The sequence below is a fragment of the Psammomys obesus genome, unplaced genomic scaffold (assembly GCF_907164565.1).
Source record: "Psammomys obesus unplaced genomic scaffold, mPsaObe1.curated_primary_1811, whole genome shotgun sequence".
In the NCBI taxonomy this organism is placed as follows: Eukaryota; Metazoa; Chordata; class Mammalia; order Rodentia; family Muridae; genus Psammomys; species Psammomys obesus.
Genome location: NW_026596149.1, coordinates 9,101,591 through 9,121,507, shown reverse-complemented (window position 1 = coordinate 9,121,507; position 19,917 = coordinate 9,101,591). Strand labels below are relative to the sequence as shown.

Below are 19,917 nucleotides of genomic sequence, written 5' to 3'. Positions count from 1 at the left end.
CTCATAGCTAGACTTTAGATTCTGCTTCAGCAGAGAATTAAGGAACAAAACCATAATCATTTTCTTCTTGGTTTGGGGCTCAGGGAAGCACAGCTTTACTGAAACATGTTTTAATAAAAGTGATGGTCGTGGATTACCCACGCTTGTGCAAGCCCATGCTGTGCACAATTGGGCTAGTGTGGGGTTGCTTTTCACAGCTTCAAGCCTCTTCTTTCATTGCCTGAAAACTGCTGGGGGTCCTGTGCTGGGCAGCCCTTGCTTTCTTCTGTAGAAAAGCATATATTCATATTTATATGAATCTGTTGCATGGTGGGGAAGTTGACAGCCACAGTTGTTTGATATCTAACTTTAAAAAGTTCATTTCGATGCCTGGACTTTGTGGCTTTCTGGTACTTAAAGCACTTTTTTTTTTTCTCTCAGTCTACTTTTTGATACTTGGGGAAACACAATGTTTCTCTGCCAGGCTCATGCTGGCGATGCTGTGAGAACAATTACCCTTGAGGAAAGCACTCAGGAGCGTACATTTTCTTAGATGGGAATGTGATGTCTATAATGAAAGGGTTTTCCACACCCATCTAGGAATGCCTCCATCCTCCTAGTTACTTAGAGCAGCGAAGTGTAATTCCAGTGCTTCGACATTAATTCCATTGCTAAAATATTTTGAGTTTTTATTTGGGAATGCCTTGATGGTGGCTTTGTAAGAAGTATCTTTTAATCGTAGCTTGCTTTTAACCTACCTCAATGATTCAATTCTCTAGAAACGCATGTGTTTAAAACAACACAGAACGAAAAACAACATGTACTCTGAGCACTAGACATTGTGGAGGAAAGTGGATTTTCTAAGGTGGCAGTCCAAGTGGCATGGCTTTAAAGGCAGCAATGGGAGTCCTGAAAAGAATTCTACGAGAAGCATATTATTCTGCAACATCATTCGGGATTATATCTATATATCTATATATTTGCTATGTCCTAAATGGGAGTCAATCTACACATTCTAAGTGAAGATTATTCCTTTGAACACTAGACAACTGGCTTGTATTTAAACTCATCAGAAATGCTAAACCAAGCATTTTGCCTCAAGAAGCCCCCAGAGGTGGCTTTTTGCTGAATGCTTGGCCCTCAGGCTTACACACACACCAGGCCACAGCTGTTTCAGGAATGAGGGAGGGGGTCCCAGCCTCCTCGGGGCACTCTCATTTAAGAATTCCCTATGGCAGCTGTCTGAGCAAAACGGGACTGGAGACAGGACCATTTCCATGCCGTATGCCTGACCTCCATGGGAAAGTTCCAGCCACAACTCCCCACACCACAAAGGAGCCTTTCTTTATCATTTGGTGTTTAGGAAAATGTGATGTGAACTGCCCATAGAAGTTATTTTTAAATGCTGAGCTCAGACCATCAAAGAAACCCACCCGATCACCACCATTGTTGGCTTTGCATTACCTGGGATGGGAGGAGACATGGCTGCCACCCAGTACCCCAGCTGGGGAGCAATGTATGTCCACGTGAGCTGGCTGCCTTCCTGGTGCACCAGGCCCAGTCCACTCTTTAGCCACGTTCCTGTGGGGTGTGAAAAAGAACTTCAGCAGGCTACATGGAAGACTCCTATTGCAGACATAAGTGTTTATAAAAGCCACCTGAAATGCCATGGTCACAACTTGCTGGACAACCTAGATAGTCACATTATCACCTGCAGATTGCATACAACTTCCTGTAAAAAGTCTTTGCAACTTCCCTTCAGGGAAAGGTGAACAGTGTCGGGTTTTCTTTGTCCTATCAACTGAGTTTAAACCATTTTTATCACCCTCCCCTCTTTCCAAACACAGAAAAATCTCAGCAGAAGTCAAGGGAGTTCAGAAGAATCATCGAGCATGGACAGCAGTGTGCTAAGGGGCTGGTGGAGGTGGGAAAGGGGAAGCCCAGAGTCACCTACAGTATCTACATTTAAAAAAATAAACATGTTTCTTATCCCTAGTTACGGCTATGTTTCAGTTATTTAGAAAATGTTTACTTACTTATGTATGTTTACAGCATCAGAGGTGTTTACTAACTACTTTGCCACTGAGCCAACCCCTCCCTTATATTTAAAAATACCGATTCATCAATTCCATCTTTGCATATTCTGGGTGAGTCTGGTGTGTGCAATAATTTTATAACGTTTCTGTTAAGGAAATCTGTGTACTAGCTCACCACAGTATATATGTCTTCTCCTCATTATCTATGATTCCCCCAACAACCCCACATCATATGATTTCATTTTTTGGGGGGCGGTGGTGTAGGGGAGATTGAGGACTGGTGAATTTTCAAACTTTCCCAAGGCCTGGGTGCTGAGAGCATAGCACAAAGGGACCCAGGTCTGTCTGACCGCAACGCCGGGGCTTCTTCTGCTGTGCCGTGCAGCCTTCCCACAGACCTTCCTAGAGACTGACTTTCTAAAGCTTGCAGGGCAAGGCTCACCAATTGAGACAAACCAGCTCTAGGCCAATGGGCTGTTTGTAGCCCAAATGGTAACAGCACTCACCAGCAGGAACCTTGTCTGGGGTCCTGTGATGGCCACTGTGGGCAGAGGGCAAGAGGGAAGCAGCCAGATAAGCCCTCCCCAAGGTTGTACACACCTCTCCTAAACCAGCATGGGGATGAGCTGAACACACAGGGATCCTTCTGAACCCTCCCTACTCCTACCATCATGGCCGACCTGAAACTACCACACGGGTGATCTTGGGGTACTATAGGCCTCACTGGATCAAGTGTACCAAATAGTTGACCCCAAGTCTCAAATTTCAGGTTCACATATTGCCGAGGCAAAAGCAGATTTCTCAAACTGAAAAGCAAAACAAAACAAAACACCTGGGCTGCTTCTAGGCACTATTAGTTGCTATGGCAACACTCAAACACAGAGGGTGGAAAGGTGCCTGGTGATGCTTCCACCTTATACCCATCTCCTCTGCATAGCAGCAGCACAAGGCAGGAAGGCCAGGGAAGCCAGGCCTAGCAAGAGCTCTGTATTCATGACTTTCTAATGCAACAGGCTAGATCATGGCTGTAAGTGATTTTGGTTCAAGTTAGAGCAGAGTATAAGCTAAAAGGTTTCTAAAACAAGTGTGCGACCACAGATGCCTAGTTTAGACTCTTTTCCTAAATCATGAATTGTGTCAACTCAGAGATCACTTGAGCATCTGAGAGAACCAGTAGTTCCATGGGGCTTCTAAGGATATAGAAACAGAGGATGCTGAGCACAGTAAAGGAAGGGTTTCTATGCTGGGCAAGAAAGTTTCTACGGAAGGAGAGAACGGAGAGGTCTCAGCTGTTTCCATCTGCCCTCACCCTCTCCTCCGGCCATGACTCACACACCTCACCACACCCACACATGTGCTTCTCCACCAGCCCTGCAGGCGGCATCTTTGGATTAGCCAGGATGCAGCCATGCATTTTTTTTTTTTTTTGGTTTGCAGTTCCCCCAGATTAGATGGGGGTGGATGCTAAATGGGACCCAGCAGACAAGAGCTGGAACCTGAGTCCTAATTCCTGATCATTCAACAACAAACTGCCAACTCTGCCTCAGTTGCCTTAAATCAACTGAAAATCAACGGAAAGAGACCTGAAAAATTCCTCCAAGTTATATTTGAGGCAAGCCTCATGGGTAGAGGCGTCACCAACACTCCATACCTATAACCACTGCTGGGTCCCTGTTCTGGCCTGGAGGCTTCAGTCTGGCCGTGATAGTGCTGGAGCTGGTGGAACATGGAAAGGCTGCTAAAGGTGTCCTAAGTGCTTTGGCAGTATATCAAAGGAATAGTCTCACCTGGGGTGGTGGGGCAGGGCTTGTCAGTAAGGAGAACAGATGGGGAGGAAGACAGGGGAGAGAAGAGGACACTGGGGAATGGGAACAACATGGAGAAAAGTGAACCAAGAATCGGGCAGACAGGTTCGAGATGAGCAGGATGGGCCAAGGCTAGGAAGGAGCTTTGCATTTGTCTGGATAAACCTTGAAATAAATACCAAAAGCCAACCATGATCTCATGACATCTGCTTAGTTCCTTCCTCGCTAGTCCTCGTGGCTGACTGCTACTGTAGTTCTGACCCCATGTATCTTTCTTTTATCTAAACGATGCAGATCTGAGTCAGGAAGAATGTCCCGAACATATTCCTATGTCCCTCCCTGCTTGTTCTTCATCTCCTCCGTCCTGGGAAAAGCTTTCACTGTAAGACACGTTTTAAGTCTTATCTCCTCCAAAAAGCTCTAAGAGTGCTGGCCTATATACCTGTTATCTTCCACTAAGTACCTAGAAATATCCACAAAGTAGGAACTTAGTTCACACTGAGTGAAGAAGGTTAGAGGCAGAATCCAAAAAAAAAAAAAAAAAAAAAAATCAGTATCTTTCTGAGAAGGGCTGGGTGTGGTTGACAGGAAAGCTATCCTACGAGGAGTGGGACTAAACTGGGAAGCTCCCCTTCCAAGTGAAAGGGAGTGAAGCCAGCTGGGGAAGAGTCATTCACTTTGGCACACTTTCCATAAAATGCACACACACAGAGTGACAAAAGTGTGACACTGTTGTGGGTTTTGATCACACTGTTACTGGCAAGAGCATTTCCCAAAATTTCTGTTTTTGTGGGAGGGAAGGCTACAGGAAACACAAGAATTAATGAACTGTGTGCTGGAAACATATGCTTCTCATCACCTAGACCCGGGTGCTGTGGCAGCGTGACGAGGCTTTCCCACCTGGGCAGGAGGTGTCCCCACCTGTCGCTGGTGCACAGAAGTGCTGTTGTGTTTAAGATGGGAACAGAGCTCCGATTCTTTACAGGCGAAACCACTGGCAAAGCGGGAAAACCTCCTTCTAGTGCCCTTTGTTGAATAAGGTTATGAGACAGCTGGGTGCTATGAGCAGGGTGCTAGAAAGGGCGCTTTCCTGTGCGCACATATGGACACCGGCCCCGTTCAGGCTTTCCTCTTTTATGAGTGGAAGAAAGATTCAGATGTAAGAGACATATTTTCCCACCTGCCACTTGGGTGAGGCCACCTTTTGGATGGCTCTGCGTGCTGCTGAACACGGCCTCTGTGAAAGGGCTGTCCTGGTGAACCAATCACAGAGCAGACCCCAATGTACAACATTGCCTGGCCTGTTTGGGCCCTCCTCATCTGGGCTGTCTTTCTATCTTTCCCTAGCCGGCTCCTTCTCAACCGCTTCCCATGGCCTTTCTTTAGGGCTTACACTCGTCGTGTGTACTCTTCATAGGCAGGCAGTTGGGACACACAGGGCTGGAGACTGCCATGTGTTGGTGAGCAGGACCGCACTCTCGAGCATACTGCCAGCCACGGTGGCTTTAACACGAAAAGGCCGCACAGGTGCATCAACCTGGTGGCCAAGTGGGTGTCTCAGGAGTCATTGGGGTGACATGTGCCTCTCTGCTCTGACGTGAGCCTGTGGTTCAGACTGTTTGAGAGTGAGCGTCATGTGACCCCTCTGCCAGCATCGAGGAAAGAGATGATGCAAGACTGGAATTTCTAGCTAATCAAGTTTCAAACAGCTTTAAAGCCATTTGGATCCTTTTTAATGGATTGCTGGGCAAAAATGAAGATATACAACAGACAAAGGTATGTTTCTCATAGGAAGGGAAGCAAATTCCCCCTCCTACTGGGCTATTCTCCTGTGCCTGCCAATATTTGAGAAGGAAGTTTGACACAAATACCAAAATGTATATGCAATTCTGGTTCAGACACAATTTTTTTTTTTTCTGATAACTTGCGCTCACAGTTATGATCAAAGGCAATTCTAAGTTCAATGCCCCCAGGAACACAGACTTGAGGGTTCTGGAGGTGGCTGGTTGCTATTATGATAAACAGTTCTTTTTCAGCCCACATGTTCTTTCTCTTCCTTAGGCATCGTGTTCTTGTTACCAAGTTCTGCTCCTTTACCACTGCCAATGCTCAACTTGCCACGGCCAGCACTCTGTCACAATCCCTTATCAGTCTGCTGTGTGGAATGGCATATTCGGGCAGTGAGAGGGACACGGGGACAGTCCAGTGGCACTCTGAATCCAAATTTGATAATATTTTTTGCCTCATTTATCCTCAGAGTTAAATTACACACCATGGAAAGATGCAGAACTACTTTCAAGAATGGGTGATGTGTTGAAAGAGTGCCCTCATCTTTTGGAAGGGACTTTGTCACAGACTTATCTGGCACGGTTCACTGTATGCAAAGCACTGTGGGTTTTTCACATGGGAGCTGCGTCTAACTGTAATGATTATTACATGCAGTAACCAGCAGATAGGGCACCTCATGCTTATCTGTAAGATGGGATGGGGTCTCCTAGCAATCACTGATGTGCCACTTTCTGCGTGGTCACCATGCAACAACAACAAAAAATCAACTGTTATTTGTAACTTATAAAGAAAAGCAAGTGCTAACATTGAACAAGTGCCCCCTGGAACACAGAAGTACTCTAAAATATGGAAAAGGGCTTGCTCAAATGCAACACCTTTTTGAAAGAGTCCAGCTTCATCTTGCTCTTCTTGGCACATCCATTCTGCCTGGGTACCGCTCTTTAACAGGCACACCACTTCAGCTGGACACACGTTTGGTAATAAGCACAAAGATCTGATATCATGAACATCACTGAGTTAGTGAAATTAAAAGCAGAGCCAAACGGCACTAGAACAGATTACACACTGAACTTGACTCCTTGCGTATTAGGCAACACACGCGAATACATGACTCCTCTCATGTTCAGACTTGCTATCGTATTAGACTTCAAAGCACCGAGTGGATAAATACCCAGCAGTACACAGGGCCAGCTGATCTCACGTGAGATTTTCACGCTATAAGGAATCCTCCATGTGACTTCAGCGTGGCCACTGTCCAGTTTTGTGAACTGAAGACATGTCCCTGAAGCACAGAAGAGGGAGGGCATTCCTTTATATCCCCAAGCCACTGAAGATTCTGAAGGCATCTGCTTTCCGTTTCCACGGTACATGGCCTGGGCGTTTTAACGTGCAGTTTGGTACCTTAAACCTGCCTACTAATATATTCTAATTGATATGTTCTTTTTGCACAAAGTTAGAATAAGTTACACAAGACCTATAAGCTGGAGGCCAGGAAGAATTCTACAATCACCTAGAAAACCCATCTCAAAGCCATTCTGCCAATTAAAAGTACTTACTGTTTTCTATTTCTATGCCCACTTCTACATTTTGTCTGTGAAGAATTTTGAAACACTCATGATGAGCGATGGGGTCACCTATGCCAATACAGGAGGAACTCTGACAACAGAACTCCACTGCTGTCCTGCCTCATGCTATTGTCCTTGGCCAATAGCCATGTCCTCTCTTGGGCTCTGGTGGCTCTGGCTAAATAATCAACATGGGATAGGCATAGCTTGTTTGGAGCACAATGGTCTTCAGAAAATATGAAGCAAGCTGCTTTTAGCCTCCTTTTTCCTCATCTACCCACCATCATCATTACTATCACCTGCCACCATCACCAAGCCCATCCAGACCCCTCAATCTGTCTGATGTCTCCGGAAGCTGGATAACATGCCTTTCGAGGTTTTAGTCAACATTACTTTAGGTTATTTTCTCTACTGTAATGCTCTCCCAACTGCATATACAGAAGAGTCTATGTTGAAGTCTAATTTCTTGCGTGTTTTAATAACGTAGCACAGGGTCACTTAGTTGGGCACATGGTGCACACCACTATAACCTGAAGCAGGAGCAGGGTCAGCTCAAGATTAGCCTGGACCAACTGGTGAGTCCTCAGCTCAAAAGAAAACCAAAACAGACCAGAAAAGAATCCAGGAGCTCTTGAGCTACGTTTATAATTTAGCAGCAGCACTCACCATTTCTTTCTTTCTTTTTTTAAATTTATTTTTAAGAATTGATTCACTTTAAAATCCGATCACAGCCCCCTCCCTTGTCTTCCCCCAGTCCCCCTCCTTCCTCTCCCCCTCTCCCCTTCCCCTAGTCCTCAGAAAGAGGGAGTCCTCCTCTCCTACCGACTGACCCCAGTCTATCAAGACTCATTGGGACTGCCTCCATCCTCTTCCTCTGTGGCCTGGTAAGGCTGTCCCATTTCTTCAGTTACAATATTGAAAAAAGAAAGAGAAGCTTTAAATAGGTCAGTTACCTTCTCTGGTATTATATTTTCCATGTAATCAGTTAAGAGCAAACATCCTTTGTTAATTATGTAGCAAAATTTCTTGGGTAACTTTTTATCTTATCATTTTTGTTGAAAAAAATCAGAGGAGCAGTTGTATGGGGATGTTTGGATTCCTTACAGCTTTCCACAAGTATTCTTCGGGACTGGTCTCACCAAGAATAAAATGAAGGGTAATTCACAGCAGCCAAGGACCTTGTGTTTGAAGCAGGAAATGAGAGACAGTCTGAGTATTAGAAATCAAGACAGAAATAAGGGTCTAGTCACCCAATAATTCTCTTAAAAGTTTATGGTTGTATCTGAGGAAGAGATTAATTTTTTTAAAGGTTGTGTGTGTGTGTGCACTTGCGTGCTTTGTGCACACGTGTCTCAAGGTGCACAGGTCGAGGTTAGCAGACAATGTTTGGGATTTGGTTCTTGTCTTCCACCTGGTTGAACCAGGGGCTCCCATCTCTGGTGCTGTGCGTTCTACAGCAGGCTCGCTAGCCGGGGGAGCTTCTGGCAGATTCTCCTATCTCCACCCTCATCTTGTCTTAGAAATTCTGGAATCACGGATGTGTGATATCCAGTTTGTTTTTTTTTATATGGATTTTGTAGATTGAATCCAGGTCATCACTTGTAGGGCAAGTGTTTTAACCTGGCTAAGCTGAATCCCAGAACCCTGAGACTTTTAAAGCTAAATCAAAACATTTATCTTATTTAACTTTTTTGTTTGTTTATTTATTCATTTGTGTGTGTGTTGAAGATTCAGCCAAGTGTCTTACATATGCCCATGCTGGTCAGGGATTTGGATTATAGATATGTGTTTTAATAATTAATTGAATCTAAGCAACTGCTTGCTTCCCCTTTAAGGGTCTGAGGATTTAAGAACGAAGTTTTGGGGAAGGGAAACTTCGAGGATTTTGGAAGGCTAAGGGAAAGTTTCTGTCTTATGGGGCTAGCCAGAAGCACCCGATACATGGTAGTGCTGATAAAAACAATAAGAATTCTACACTTACAATAGGTATGTAGAGATTTCAAGGATGTAGACCACTAAAGTATGAAATCAATTAGCCCCACCTGGAAATTTTGTTCATTATCCACTACATTCAGTTCTTATCTAGCAATTAGCAAATCCCACCATGATAGTCACAAAGGAGCAATAGGGTTAGTAGATGGCATTGTGGTCCCCAGCATAAGAAAAATGGCTCAGAAGGACACAGTAGGGAATCTGCACGTACCTGTAGAGGTGTTGGGACGTTTTTCTCCGTAGCATGCTGAAGGTGTTGCTTAGACTGAGGTGTGTGTGTGTGTGTGTCTGTCTGTCTGTGTCTGTGGTTCAGCAGGTCTGGAGGGAAGCCCAAGGGGGCTGTTCCAACAAGCTGTTGGGTGATGTCAGGCCACTCACCTGTGGACTGCATTTCTAGTTGCAAAGCCTTAGATATGTGGACCTTTGCAGGGCTGAAGGACTTTCTAAAGAACCCTGATGTCACTTCCTGCAGAGTGGCCACTGCTGACAAACCTATCTAAGTATTTTTCTGATCTGTTCAGGAAGTAATTCGGCTCTTGGCAGACCACACCAGGGGCTGAAGGAGTCAAATGAGAGTCAAAGCATGTGGTGGTATGACAGAAAGGGGTTCTCAGCAACCTGGCTGCTGTGTGTGAGGTCAAACTGGTTCAAAATCAGGACCCTGGCGTGCACCATTCTATCTCGGCCTGCTCTGCTCCCCAAACAATTGCAGAGAAGGCTCCTAGGTCTCCTTTCCACAGCTCTGAGCAGCTCACCCACCCCTCCGACAACACTGCTTAACTGTTGGCCTCATTTAAGAAGAGCGTCACTCCATGAGCACTCCTTGACTCGTTTTTCTGAGCCTGAAGCAGAGAAAGAGCTGGCATGAAGACGATCCTCAATAAATATATACCCTGAGCTGGAGATATGGTAAGAGCACTGGCCACTCTTCAGAGAACCCAGGTTTGATCTCCAACGCCCACATGGTGGCTCACCACTGTCTGTTTCTACAGTCTCAGGGGATCCGAAACCCTCTCCTGGCCTCCACGGGCACTGTGGTGGACAGACATACATGTAGGCAAAAACTTGCACAAAAAGTGAAAAAAAATTTTAAAAATATGCTAGACAAATGAATTGTTCAATAAAAATTTTAAATCACATTTACTTACTTTAAATGATTTATTTCTCTTTATGTGTATATGTAAGTGTCTATGTGTGTGAGGGTGTTCACGGAAGCTAGAAGAATCGTATTTCCCAGAGATGGACTTATAATGGGTTGTGAGTCACCTAGGTTGGTACTGGGACCCAAACTCAGGTCCTCTGGAAGAACAGTAAGTGTTCTTAACCACTGAGCCATCTCACCAGCATTTACATTACTTTGTGTGTATACACATACCGGGAGCACTCATGTAGAAGTTGTGACAACTTGCTGGAGTGGTTAAGAGCAACGGATGCTCTTGCAAAGGACCCAGGTTCAGTTCCCAGCACCCACATTCCAGTTGCAAGCATCTGACAGTCTCTTCTGGCCTTCACCACCAAAACCTACACATAAATGGTGCATGTACACACAAGTACACACACACACACAGATAAATATGTGGTGAGCTGGTTACGTGTCTTAGCTGGTATAGTGCTTGCTTTTCATTTACAAAGTCCTGGCTCAATCCTCAGCACTGCATAAATCGCATGTTGTAATGTGTACCTGAGACAGCAGCTACATAGCAAGTGTGAGGCCAGTCTGGGGTACACGAGACCTGTCTCAAACCACCACAACAACACAACAAAAACAATTAGAAAATAACTTATAGTGCATTAACGTCCTAATTATTTTTCACTTAGGCTTATAGTAGTCTAAACATCAAATGTTTGCTAAAACCCAGGCCAAAGAGGAGCACAGTGAAGACCTGCAGGTTCCCTGGGGGTGGAAAGAGCCAGAAGAAGGATATGAAGTTGCCATACACAACCACCATCCCCACCAGTAATTAATGGCTGTTAACAAATGCAGGTTTTCTCTGAGAAGGACTGACATGCAAACTCTCCAACCACAAATGCAAGCAGTACTCATCGTCAGGCTTGCCAAAAATGGTTTTCGTTAAATTCTGGTTCTGCACAAAGTGACTCTTTAAGAAAAACAACACTCTAAGAATAGAGTTTTAAAACAAAAGTGCCCCAAACCACAGCTACCCGAGAACTAATTTTCTGAAAATTGTCATTCCAAGGAGGCCACCGACACACAAACCTTAACAATGCTTAGAAATGGATGGCTATTACAGGCTGTTTTTTGAGTTGCTAGGCAACACTGGAAAACAATTGTCCCTCTTCTCAGATCAGCCTCGGGGCAGCAGAAGTCTATTACAAAATCCTACCATCCTCGGGGCAGAACTTTGTAATGGGGCGCTAACAGGCCCAGAGCCATGAAAACACCCCACCTCGCTCCCCCAAAGCAAAGCCAAGCAGACAGTCTGTCCTTCCCTGGGATCTTTGTCAACGCAAGGTTTCCGCTGGCCAATGCCACCTCAGCTCCACCAGTTCTCTTTGCAGACATTTTATCTTCCTCCCTCCTATAAATCTCATCACAACCCAACTTACTCTCGGGTTGATTTTCCTATGTGAGAAAATAGAGGTCTTTCCTTAGTATGTGCATATCCCCAGGTTCAGAGACCCCAGCACTCCCCAAACCAATGTATACCTGAAACCCCAGCACTTGGAGGCACAGGCAGGAAGGTCAGAAGTTCAAGGTCATCCTCCCTATACAGTGACTTTTTTTTTTTTTTTCTTTCTCAGCTATAGTATTCCCTAGGAAATGGCTTATTTGTCTTTCTTAGGGATATGCTGACATCATGATCTCTTAGGTAAGCCAACCTCTTCCTTTGAGGGGATGCAGTTCTAAAGTTAATTCCACATATAGATCTATACTTGAATTGTTAAGACAACTAAGCATCTCCATTTCTAACTTTCACCCATACAGTGGAGCACAGTGCATCTCTCTAAGTCAGTCAAACTGCAGCGTATCACTCTGAGATTCTTCATCTGCACATATGGCTTAATATTTCTGCGATTCTTCTTCTTCGTGACCTAGATAACCCTTTGACAAAACTTGAGGCCAGAGAAGTATATAAATATTATCTAAACTTCATTAAAAAAAAAAAAGTCTTAAGTTCATATCAAATTTGAGGGAAAGGGGCAGAGATTTCTTACCTCCCCCGCCCCCACATGCCTGATCACCCCCACAATATTTCCTACAATACACATGCTACACCGATGAACCTACACTGACAAAGAGATGACATGGATCTGCATTTTAAATAAACTCCTCCTTCAAAGGCAAGCTGGCCATGACTTACCTAAAAGACCGGTGGGCCCAGCATAGCGCCAGCAGTCATGTCCCTTCGGAAGCAGAGACAGATCCAACACACAGGCCAGTTATCCCTGGCACCTGCCATGGAGGCACCGTACGTGATAAGAAGCCGGTTCAGTAGCCACCATTTCTACAGCAACCCACACATGCCCTGCCTGCTGTGTATGGGAAGGCAGTTAAAACTGGATTTCACAACATAGCTCCAGTCTCAGGGTAGCTTTTCCTTTCAGCCATCTCACTGGAATAAGAGGATTCAATAGATCTGGTGACCCTTAAACAGCAGAGACACAAATCCAAAATCTAATACATTATTGATTTTCTGATTACTCAGGATCAGTCACTTTCAATTCAAACCATTGACCTGGTTTGCTTATTCATAAGTGACCATTCCCTAGGGCAACAAGTCACACAACCTCATACCCTGGAAAGCCATCTGCTGCCCTAGATGTGTTCTAAAGAAAGACTAAATGTCCATAAAAGGAAGTGGACACAATCGGCCCTTACTGTCCAGAAAGCCCCAGCTAACACATATTTGCCATGACCAACTTTCTTTCCGCCAATTGCTCAAAAGATAAGACCTACATCCATCAGGTAGAGTCTCCTTTGGTGTGTAAAGCAAAAGGCATTCCAACACAGCCCACAGAGCATGCAGAGCCTGTTTCTCTATAGAGCACCCACAGTGCGCTTCTTCAAGCACGTTCTTAGCGGGTGCGTGTGGTGATGTGCCAGCTGATAGTGGAATGCAGTCAATAATTCACGTATCCTGATTATCTTCCAGGCCATCCTCTGAAGAAGCGAGGGTGAAATACGAAGATGTTCATTTCCTCTTTTGTAATTTATTTGCTTTTATTTTATGAGCATTTACTGGGGTTTTGCCTGCATGTCTGTTTGTGCAAGCGTGTCGACCCCCTGGAACTGGAGTTACACACAGTTGTGAGATTAAGTAACCGGAAGCGAGGAAGCTGTAGCTGAGACAACACTCCAGTTACCTTCTGCAGAGAGAAAAAACTCCTTCGTTGTGGTAGTAAATGGAGAGAGCTTCCTCATCTGGGATATTTAGATCAGGAGTCACAAGATGGTTCTGTTGGATAGTAAATCCTTTTGGTTTGTGGGGACATGAGGTGTTGCAGTGACAATACTCACTCGGTGTCACAGGAAGAAAACAGACAATTCATCAACAAACGGGCATGACCGTGTTCCAGTAGTGTGTGTGCGTGCATGTGTGTGTGTGTGTGTGTGTGTGTGCATTTTATATGATTTTCACATGTTCTAAAATCTTTGATGTTAACTTGTCTCCATTTTAATTGAGTCTAATTTAGAGATAAAAGCTGTATACACTGGAGGTACATAAATTCATTTAAAAAATCTATTTATTTTTATTTTATGTGCATTGGTATTTTGACTGCATGAACATCTGTGTGAGGGTGACAGATCCCCTGGAACAGGAGTTATAGACAGTTGTGAGCTGCCATGTGGGTGCTGGGAATTGAACCAGGATCCTCTGGAGGAGCAGCCGGTGCTCTTAACTGCTGAACCATCTCTCCAGCCCCTCCACCTAAAGTTTTGATGTATGTATCAGAATAAACAGTACGCCAGCACCTCACAGATGCCATTGTCTTATATGATGGTTGTGAGCCTTACCTTTAACAGCTGAGCCAACTCTCCAGCCTGATACTGCTTTCTTGATGGCAATACCTACCATGGACTCTCAGCCAATTTTAAGTACACAACATTACACTGACATTGATGTAGAGCTGACTTCTAGAACTTTCTCAGCGTCAATGAGGGATCTTCATGCTCCGTGGCCTCCACCTCCCCCTTCCCCCTTTGCCTCCATTTTCTCATTCTTTCTTCAAACTTTTAAAAACATAAAAATCAGGGTTAGCTTTCAGGCTCCAGCTGAGTGATCATGATCTAAGTAAAAACTTTTTAATGGATTCATAAGTTGCTATTTCTGGCTATTTAATAATTTGGACTTGGCAATTACTTTGATTCACCTCCAAAGTACATGATTTAAAGAATTAAATTATTTCAAGTGATTATTATGATCCAAAATAGTAACTATTGGTAAGGTCTTGAAATGTCCCACTGCGCTCTCTTCCCCCTGCTCTAAGGAGACAATCTCTGGAAAATCTGTTTACCTAAAATATTTTAATAAGAAAATGATATCATTGATTAATTATGAAGGTGAAACATCTTACAAGATATGTAGGCTTCAGTCGAGTTAAGAAAATTATGGCTCCTTTCTCAATTTTTAAAGTGTGTTACTCCAGCTCCTGTTCTCTGGTCATATTACCAACTGCTCGACTCTGACCCTGTCCCCTCTCCCTTCTGGGTCCTCTTGTGATTACAAAGCATCCAGCTGGATAATCTAGGGTCATGTCACCACTTAAAGATTCTTAATCACATCTCCAATATCCCTTTATCACGTAATATGACATCCATAGGGCTCCAGAAGCAGAACATGGAGGTATGTGGAATGATATTATATAGCCTCTGACATATATAAAACTATTTAAGATTTCATTGCTAACTATATGCAGAATACAGCAATGGGAGCGAACATGCTGCATTAATATTCTTACATTGTCATGGCACATGTGATATACAACAAATCCTAGAAAAAGCTTCATCACCTTAGGAACACAGAGATTTATATCCCAGTCTTATTCATCCATATTCAAATATATTCATTTAAATAAGGAGGCAGGAAGGAGGAAATGATAATAGTAAATTATAATTTTCAGGATGGGGTGGATGAAATCCAATGTAAATGTTCTTCCTTACAACTTTCTTAATATTACACACACACACACACACACACACACACACACACACACACACACACACACACGGCAAAGTCTCCATCACCTTGTTTCCAAATGTTATATGTAATATTGTAATATTTTATTCTTTTGCTTTTTTAAAAAAGAATTTATTTTTACGTTTAATTGTGTGTGTGTTTATGTGACTGTGTGTATTTGTGTGAAGCGTTTGTGGAGACCAAAAGAGGATGCTGAATCCCTTGAAGCTACAGTTACAGGCAGTTGTGAGCTGCTCTGCTGAGTGCTGGGAACTGAATTCAGCTCCTCTGCAGAGGAGCCACCTCTTCAGCCCCTATTCTGATTATTTAAAATGCTCCAAATATCCTTCTGAGATCCGTGAGGGCTTTAACTGGGAACCGTTCTTAATCACACAAAGACAGGACACTTGGGGAACAGGCAACGGCTAAGCAGGTGCATTGTCACCTCTCCACACCCTGCTAGTACCACTGAGACAAACACGTGATACCCAGGGCACTGGGAAAGGGATTTCAGTTAGCTTTAATGGCTGTGATAAAGTACCAGGATACACAGCTAAAAGCGGAGAAAGATGAACTTGGCTCATGGTTCCTGAAGCTTTAGCTCACGCTCAGTTGGCTCTGTTGCTTCTTGGGCTTGGGGTGGCATGGATCATCCTGGTGAGTTCTATGTGGCAGAGCAAAGCTAGTTACCTCATGATGGCTGGGAGACAGCCCATGTCCTGGTGACCTACTTCCTGTCTCGGCCCTGTCTCTGAAAGGTGTGAGCCTCTTCATTAGCACCATCAAATGAGGAACAAGCTTTTAAGCACAATGCACCGGGTGAACATTTGAGTTCTGAGCCAGAACAACTTCAAAGGATTGGTTCTGTTTGTAAAGTGGCAAGGCCTGAGGGAGGATTCAGTAAGTCCCAGGAAGGGTCAGTATGTCTGGACAGTGACAGGGAAGGAGGGAAGGACAGGCAGGGGCTGGCTGCAGTGACATCTGGGTGCCATGCTCTGAGTCCTAGCTCCATACAAGCTGCTCTGAGAAAGGTCCACACAGGAGCAGTCTTTAACGGCTGCAGCACTTCAGCAGGCTCCGTGGAAGGGGGGGGGGAATAGGAGCCATCCAGATAATGCCAGGAACTGCTAAGATGGAGGATTCTCAGCCCAGCCATAGGGAACCCAGGGAAGGACAAAAAGGTGAGTCTGAGAAGTGCTGCTCTTTTACTGTGCTTCGAGATAAGGTCTTGTTGTGTAACCCATGCTTGTCGAAAACTCACAGGATCCCTGGTGCTCCAGCCTCTTGAATGCTAGGATTTCAGCATTGTACTTCTACACCTGGCCAGAAAAGCTGATTTGATGGATCACAAGCTATAAGATGAAATAACATTTCATGCCCAAGTTGCTTTTGGTTATATTTTTGTTTTTAATCACAGCAATAGAAACTCTAAGAAATTCAGTAACATTAATACAGTGTTACAATCCACCTAAAAAGGTCAACCTTAATATAGTCATTAAAACTCAAGCAATCTTTACAAGTTACTAAGGAGTCTATTAATTATTTGGGAAGTTATAAAACAAAAATTCCATGAAAGCTCAGAAGATATTTATTTTCAAGTGTAATTGCTAAAACTATGTTTTGAATGATCCAAGGAGTTAAATATTTAAAAATAATAATTGATATTTAAAAACTCTCATTAATCTTTATGCATGCTTTAACAATGTTATATTGGTAGTTAAAAGCTGGTTCCAGGCTGGGCATGATTGCGCACACCTATAATTCCAGCACTCACGGAGGCAGAGGGAGGTGGATCTCTGTGAGTTTGAGGCCAGCCTGGTCTACAAAGCGAGTCCAGGATAACCAGGGCTGTTACACAGAGAAACCTTGTCTCAAAAACAAAAACAAAAACAAAAACAGAACAACAACAACAACAAAAAGCTGGTTCCAAGCTTGACTTTCCCAGGACACTCTGAAAAGAAATCCTGGCTGTGCACATTCAGATATTTTGTTACAAAGGTATTTCCCACAGCCCATTTCCTAATTGTAGGGGATTGATGAACTGAATAACGCTATCCTTGCAGAGTGGAAAACCAAATCATCCCAACTGAGCCTGCAGAATAACCCTGCCGTAGAAAGATTCTGATTCTGCTGTAATGACTGCAAAAGCCGAAGACAGAACATTTCTGATACCATTCCCACCAATCTACCCGGTGACTACTCCTGGGACGGCCAGCTTCTATTTGAAGTATGTGGGACCTGAAACTTTCATCTTCCTTTCTCTCTCAGCACTGGCTAAGCCGAAAGCAAGTTGCCACGTTGTAAGCAGCCTCAAGCAGAGGACCACATGGCAAAGAGCTGAGATCTCTGGCCACCAGCTGGCAGGGACTGCAGTCAGCCTGAGACCATGGCAGAGTCCTGCGCATCTTTGCTAGCCTTAGCAGAGCCTTGCCTACGAAGCACCGATCCCTGACTGACAGGCCTGAACCCGAGCCACCCTCATGAGCTGCGTTTGGATTCCTGCACCTCAGACACTGTGAGATAGGAGATGATCATTGCTATCTTAGGCTGCTAAAGTTTAGGGTACCTTCTTATGCAGTAACTGATAATTCACACAAAATGTGTATGTTAATGAAAAGGCGGAATTAAAAATAGATTAGTATCTTTCTCTAGGTTGTAGGATCATGGGGAACTATTCCTCCTTTCAAACAATAGTGGCAAATGTTTTTTCCTTTATTCAGGAGGCAAAAAAGGCTACAGAACCAAGACAGATCATGGAATCTTCAGAAAAACTAAAAGGATGAAGATTAGAAGAATCAAATCTGGCTTCCATGACCTTTAAAGATCCATTTTAAATTAAAGACAATCAAACAGAGAAACTCCAGAGGGGGTGCCCAGGGACTCTTGCTTACCCAGCTTCTGGTCAAACCGCCATGCTGCGACATAGGCATTGTGCCTCAGACTGCTCTGTGTGGCCAAGGGCACAGTGACATAGATGGGGCCGTTCACCTGCACCGGCGTTCCATTACTGCTGAGCAAGTGCACGCTGACGGCTGTGACAGGGGTCAAGTCATACCGGGTGCTGTTTCCTGGAAGGAAGAGGTATGTCCGTCACCTGCATGGAGGCCCTGGGCTGCAGATTCCCTTCAAGGGAAACAGCTGCCACTGCCACATACTGAGTGGGTCTCCGACCTTCAGGATCTCTGTTATCATCAGTGATCCTCTCTCCCACAACTTCATGAGGAAGTTCAAACCCACGTTTTATAAAGAAACAGGTCTGGACGTGGCAGTAGCCGCCTTAAGGGCTTATACTACTTCGCGGAGCTGAGGTCCCTGTTCAAGTCTGCGAGTTCAACAAACTGTGCTTGCGTTGCCCATTTCCCTTTGGCTTTCCTTTTCTTCTTCTTCCTCCCTGCTTCTTCCCCCCTCCCTCCTTCCCTATCTCACCCTGTGGCCTGGAACTCATGATCACCCTGTCTCAGCCTCTCAAGGGCTGAGAGTACAGCCATGGGGGAAAAGACTTTTCTCTAATGAAAGATAAAGGCGTTTGGGAAAGCTACAGGAAAAAAAGCTTGTAATGTAAGTTCTGTGCATATTGTAAGACATACCACCTATAGCTTATATAATATACACACCAGCAACAAGTCAGTGCTATAAAAACGTGTTTGAGAGGCTATGTTTTAAACAGCTAATTTCATAAAGTATTGCTTCAAAATATTAACTAATTTTACCAGAAGAACACCACTGAAACTTAGACATGAAATATGTATGTGTTGTTTTAGTTGCCATTGTTATTTTGGTCTGTTTAAAAGGAATTTGATATCCCAGTTATTCTCCATTAGAGACCTTTTATCCAAGCCAGTACTTTAATGACTGTCTACAGAGAAATTAGAAAATGCATATGGGAGAGATATTTATACACTTAAGCAATCCATTTCAGATATTTTCTTCAGTGAAATATGATACCACACAAAATACATTCTGTCATAATTTTATGTTTGACTTAATAGCACAAAATTCTCAGTGATAAAAATGTCAAGGTATTTTATAAGACAGGGTCTCTTACATAATACTATTTATGATTTATTTACTACTGCTCTTTATGTTTATACTGACCTTACTTCTTAGGCAGAAACACAGATTATATGTATAGTTACATAAAGTTCCCATTAAGTACATACTTCCTATGTCCACTTCAGCTATACACCTAGCTGAGCTCATGCCAACCTTCAATTTAGACTCCGAGTAAGCGTTCAAAGCAAATCCAGTGAGCCTCACAGTTACAGCAATGATTTAACAGCTAAGTCCTTGATGAAGGAATTTCTAAATAACAGTGAACTCTGTACATACACCACTGTTTCTCCATGATGGCAAAGGCCTGCGAAGAGCTTTCCTCACAAGATTTAAGTTGGAGTCACAGATGCAAGGTCAGGAATCTTTTAGTTTAGACACCATTTTTTTTTTTGGGGGGGGGGTAAGAAAACCAGAGGCTAGGGTTTGCCATGCTTCTCTGGAAAATGCACTGTGGACTGAGACATACATATGTCCACAGCTTACAGGTGACAGAAGGACAAAGCCATGCATTGCTCTGTCTTGTCAGAACCTTTCAACAAGATATGATTTAAGCCCCAGA

General features: G+C 43.9%; 1 protein-coding gene across 1 annotated transcript in view; it reads right to left on the bottom strand.

Moving 5' to 3' along the window:
• Fam171a1 (family with sequence similarity 171 member A1) overlaps positions 1-19,917 on the bottom strand; it is a 107,586-nt gene that overhangs the window by 5,776 nt on the left and 81,893 nt on the right. Inside the window, exons 5-6 of the mRNA XM_055593808.1 lie at positions 18,197-18,373; positions 1,444-1,560 (exon numbers count right to left, since the gene is read on the bottom strand). Coding sequence (XP_055449783.1) covers positions 1,444-1,560; positions 18,197-18,373 — 294 coding nt within the window. The remainder of the gene's footprint in view (positions 1-1,443; positions 1,561-18,196; positions 18,374-19,917) is intronic.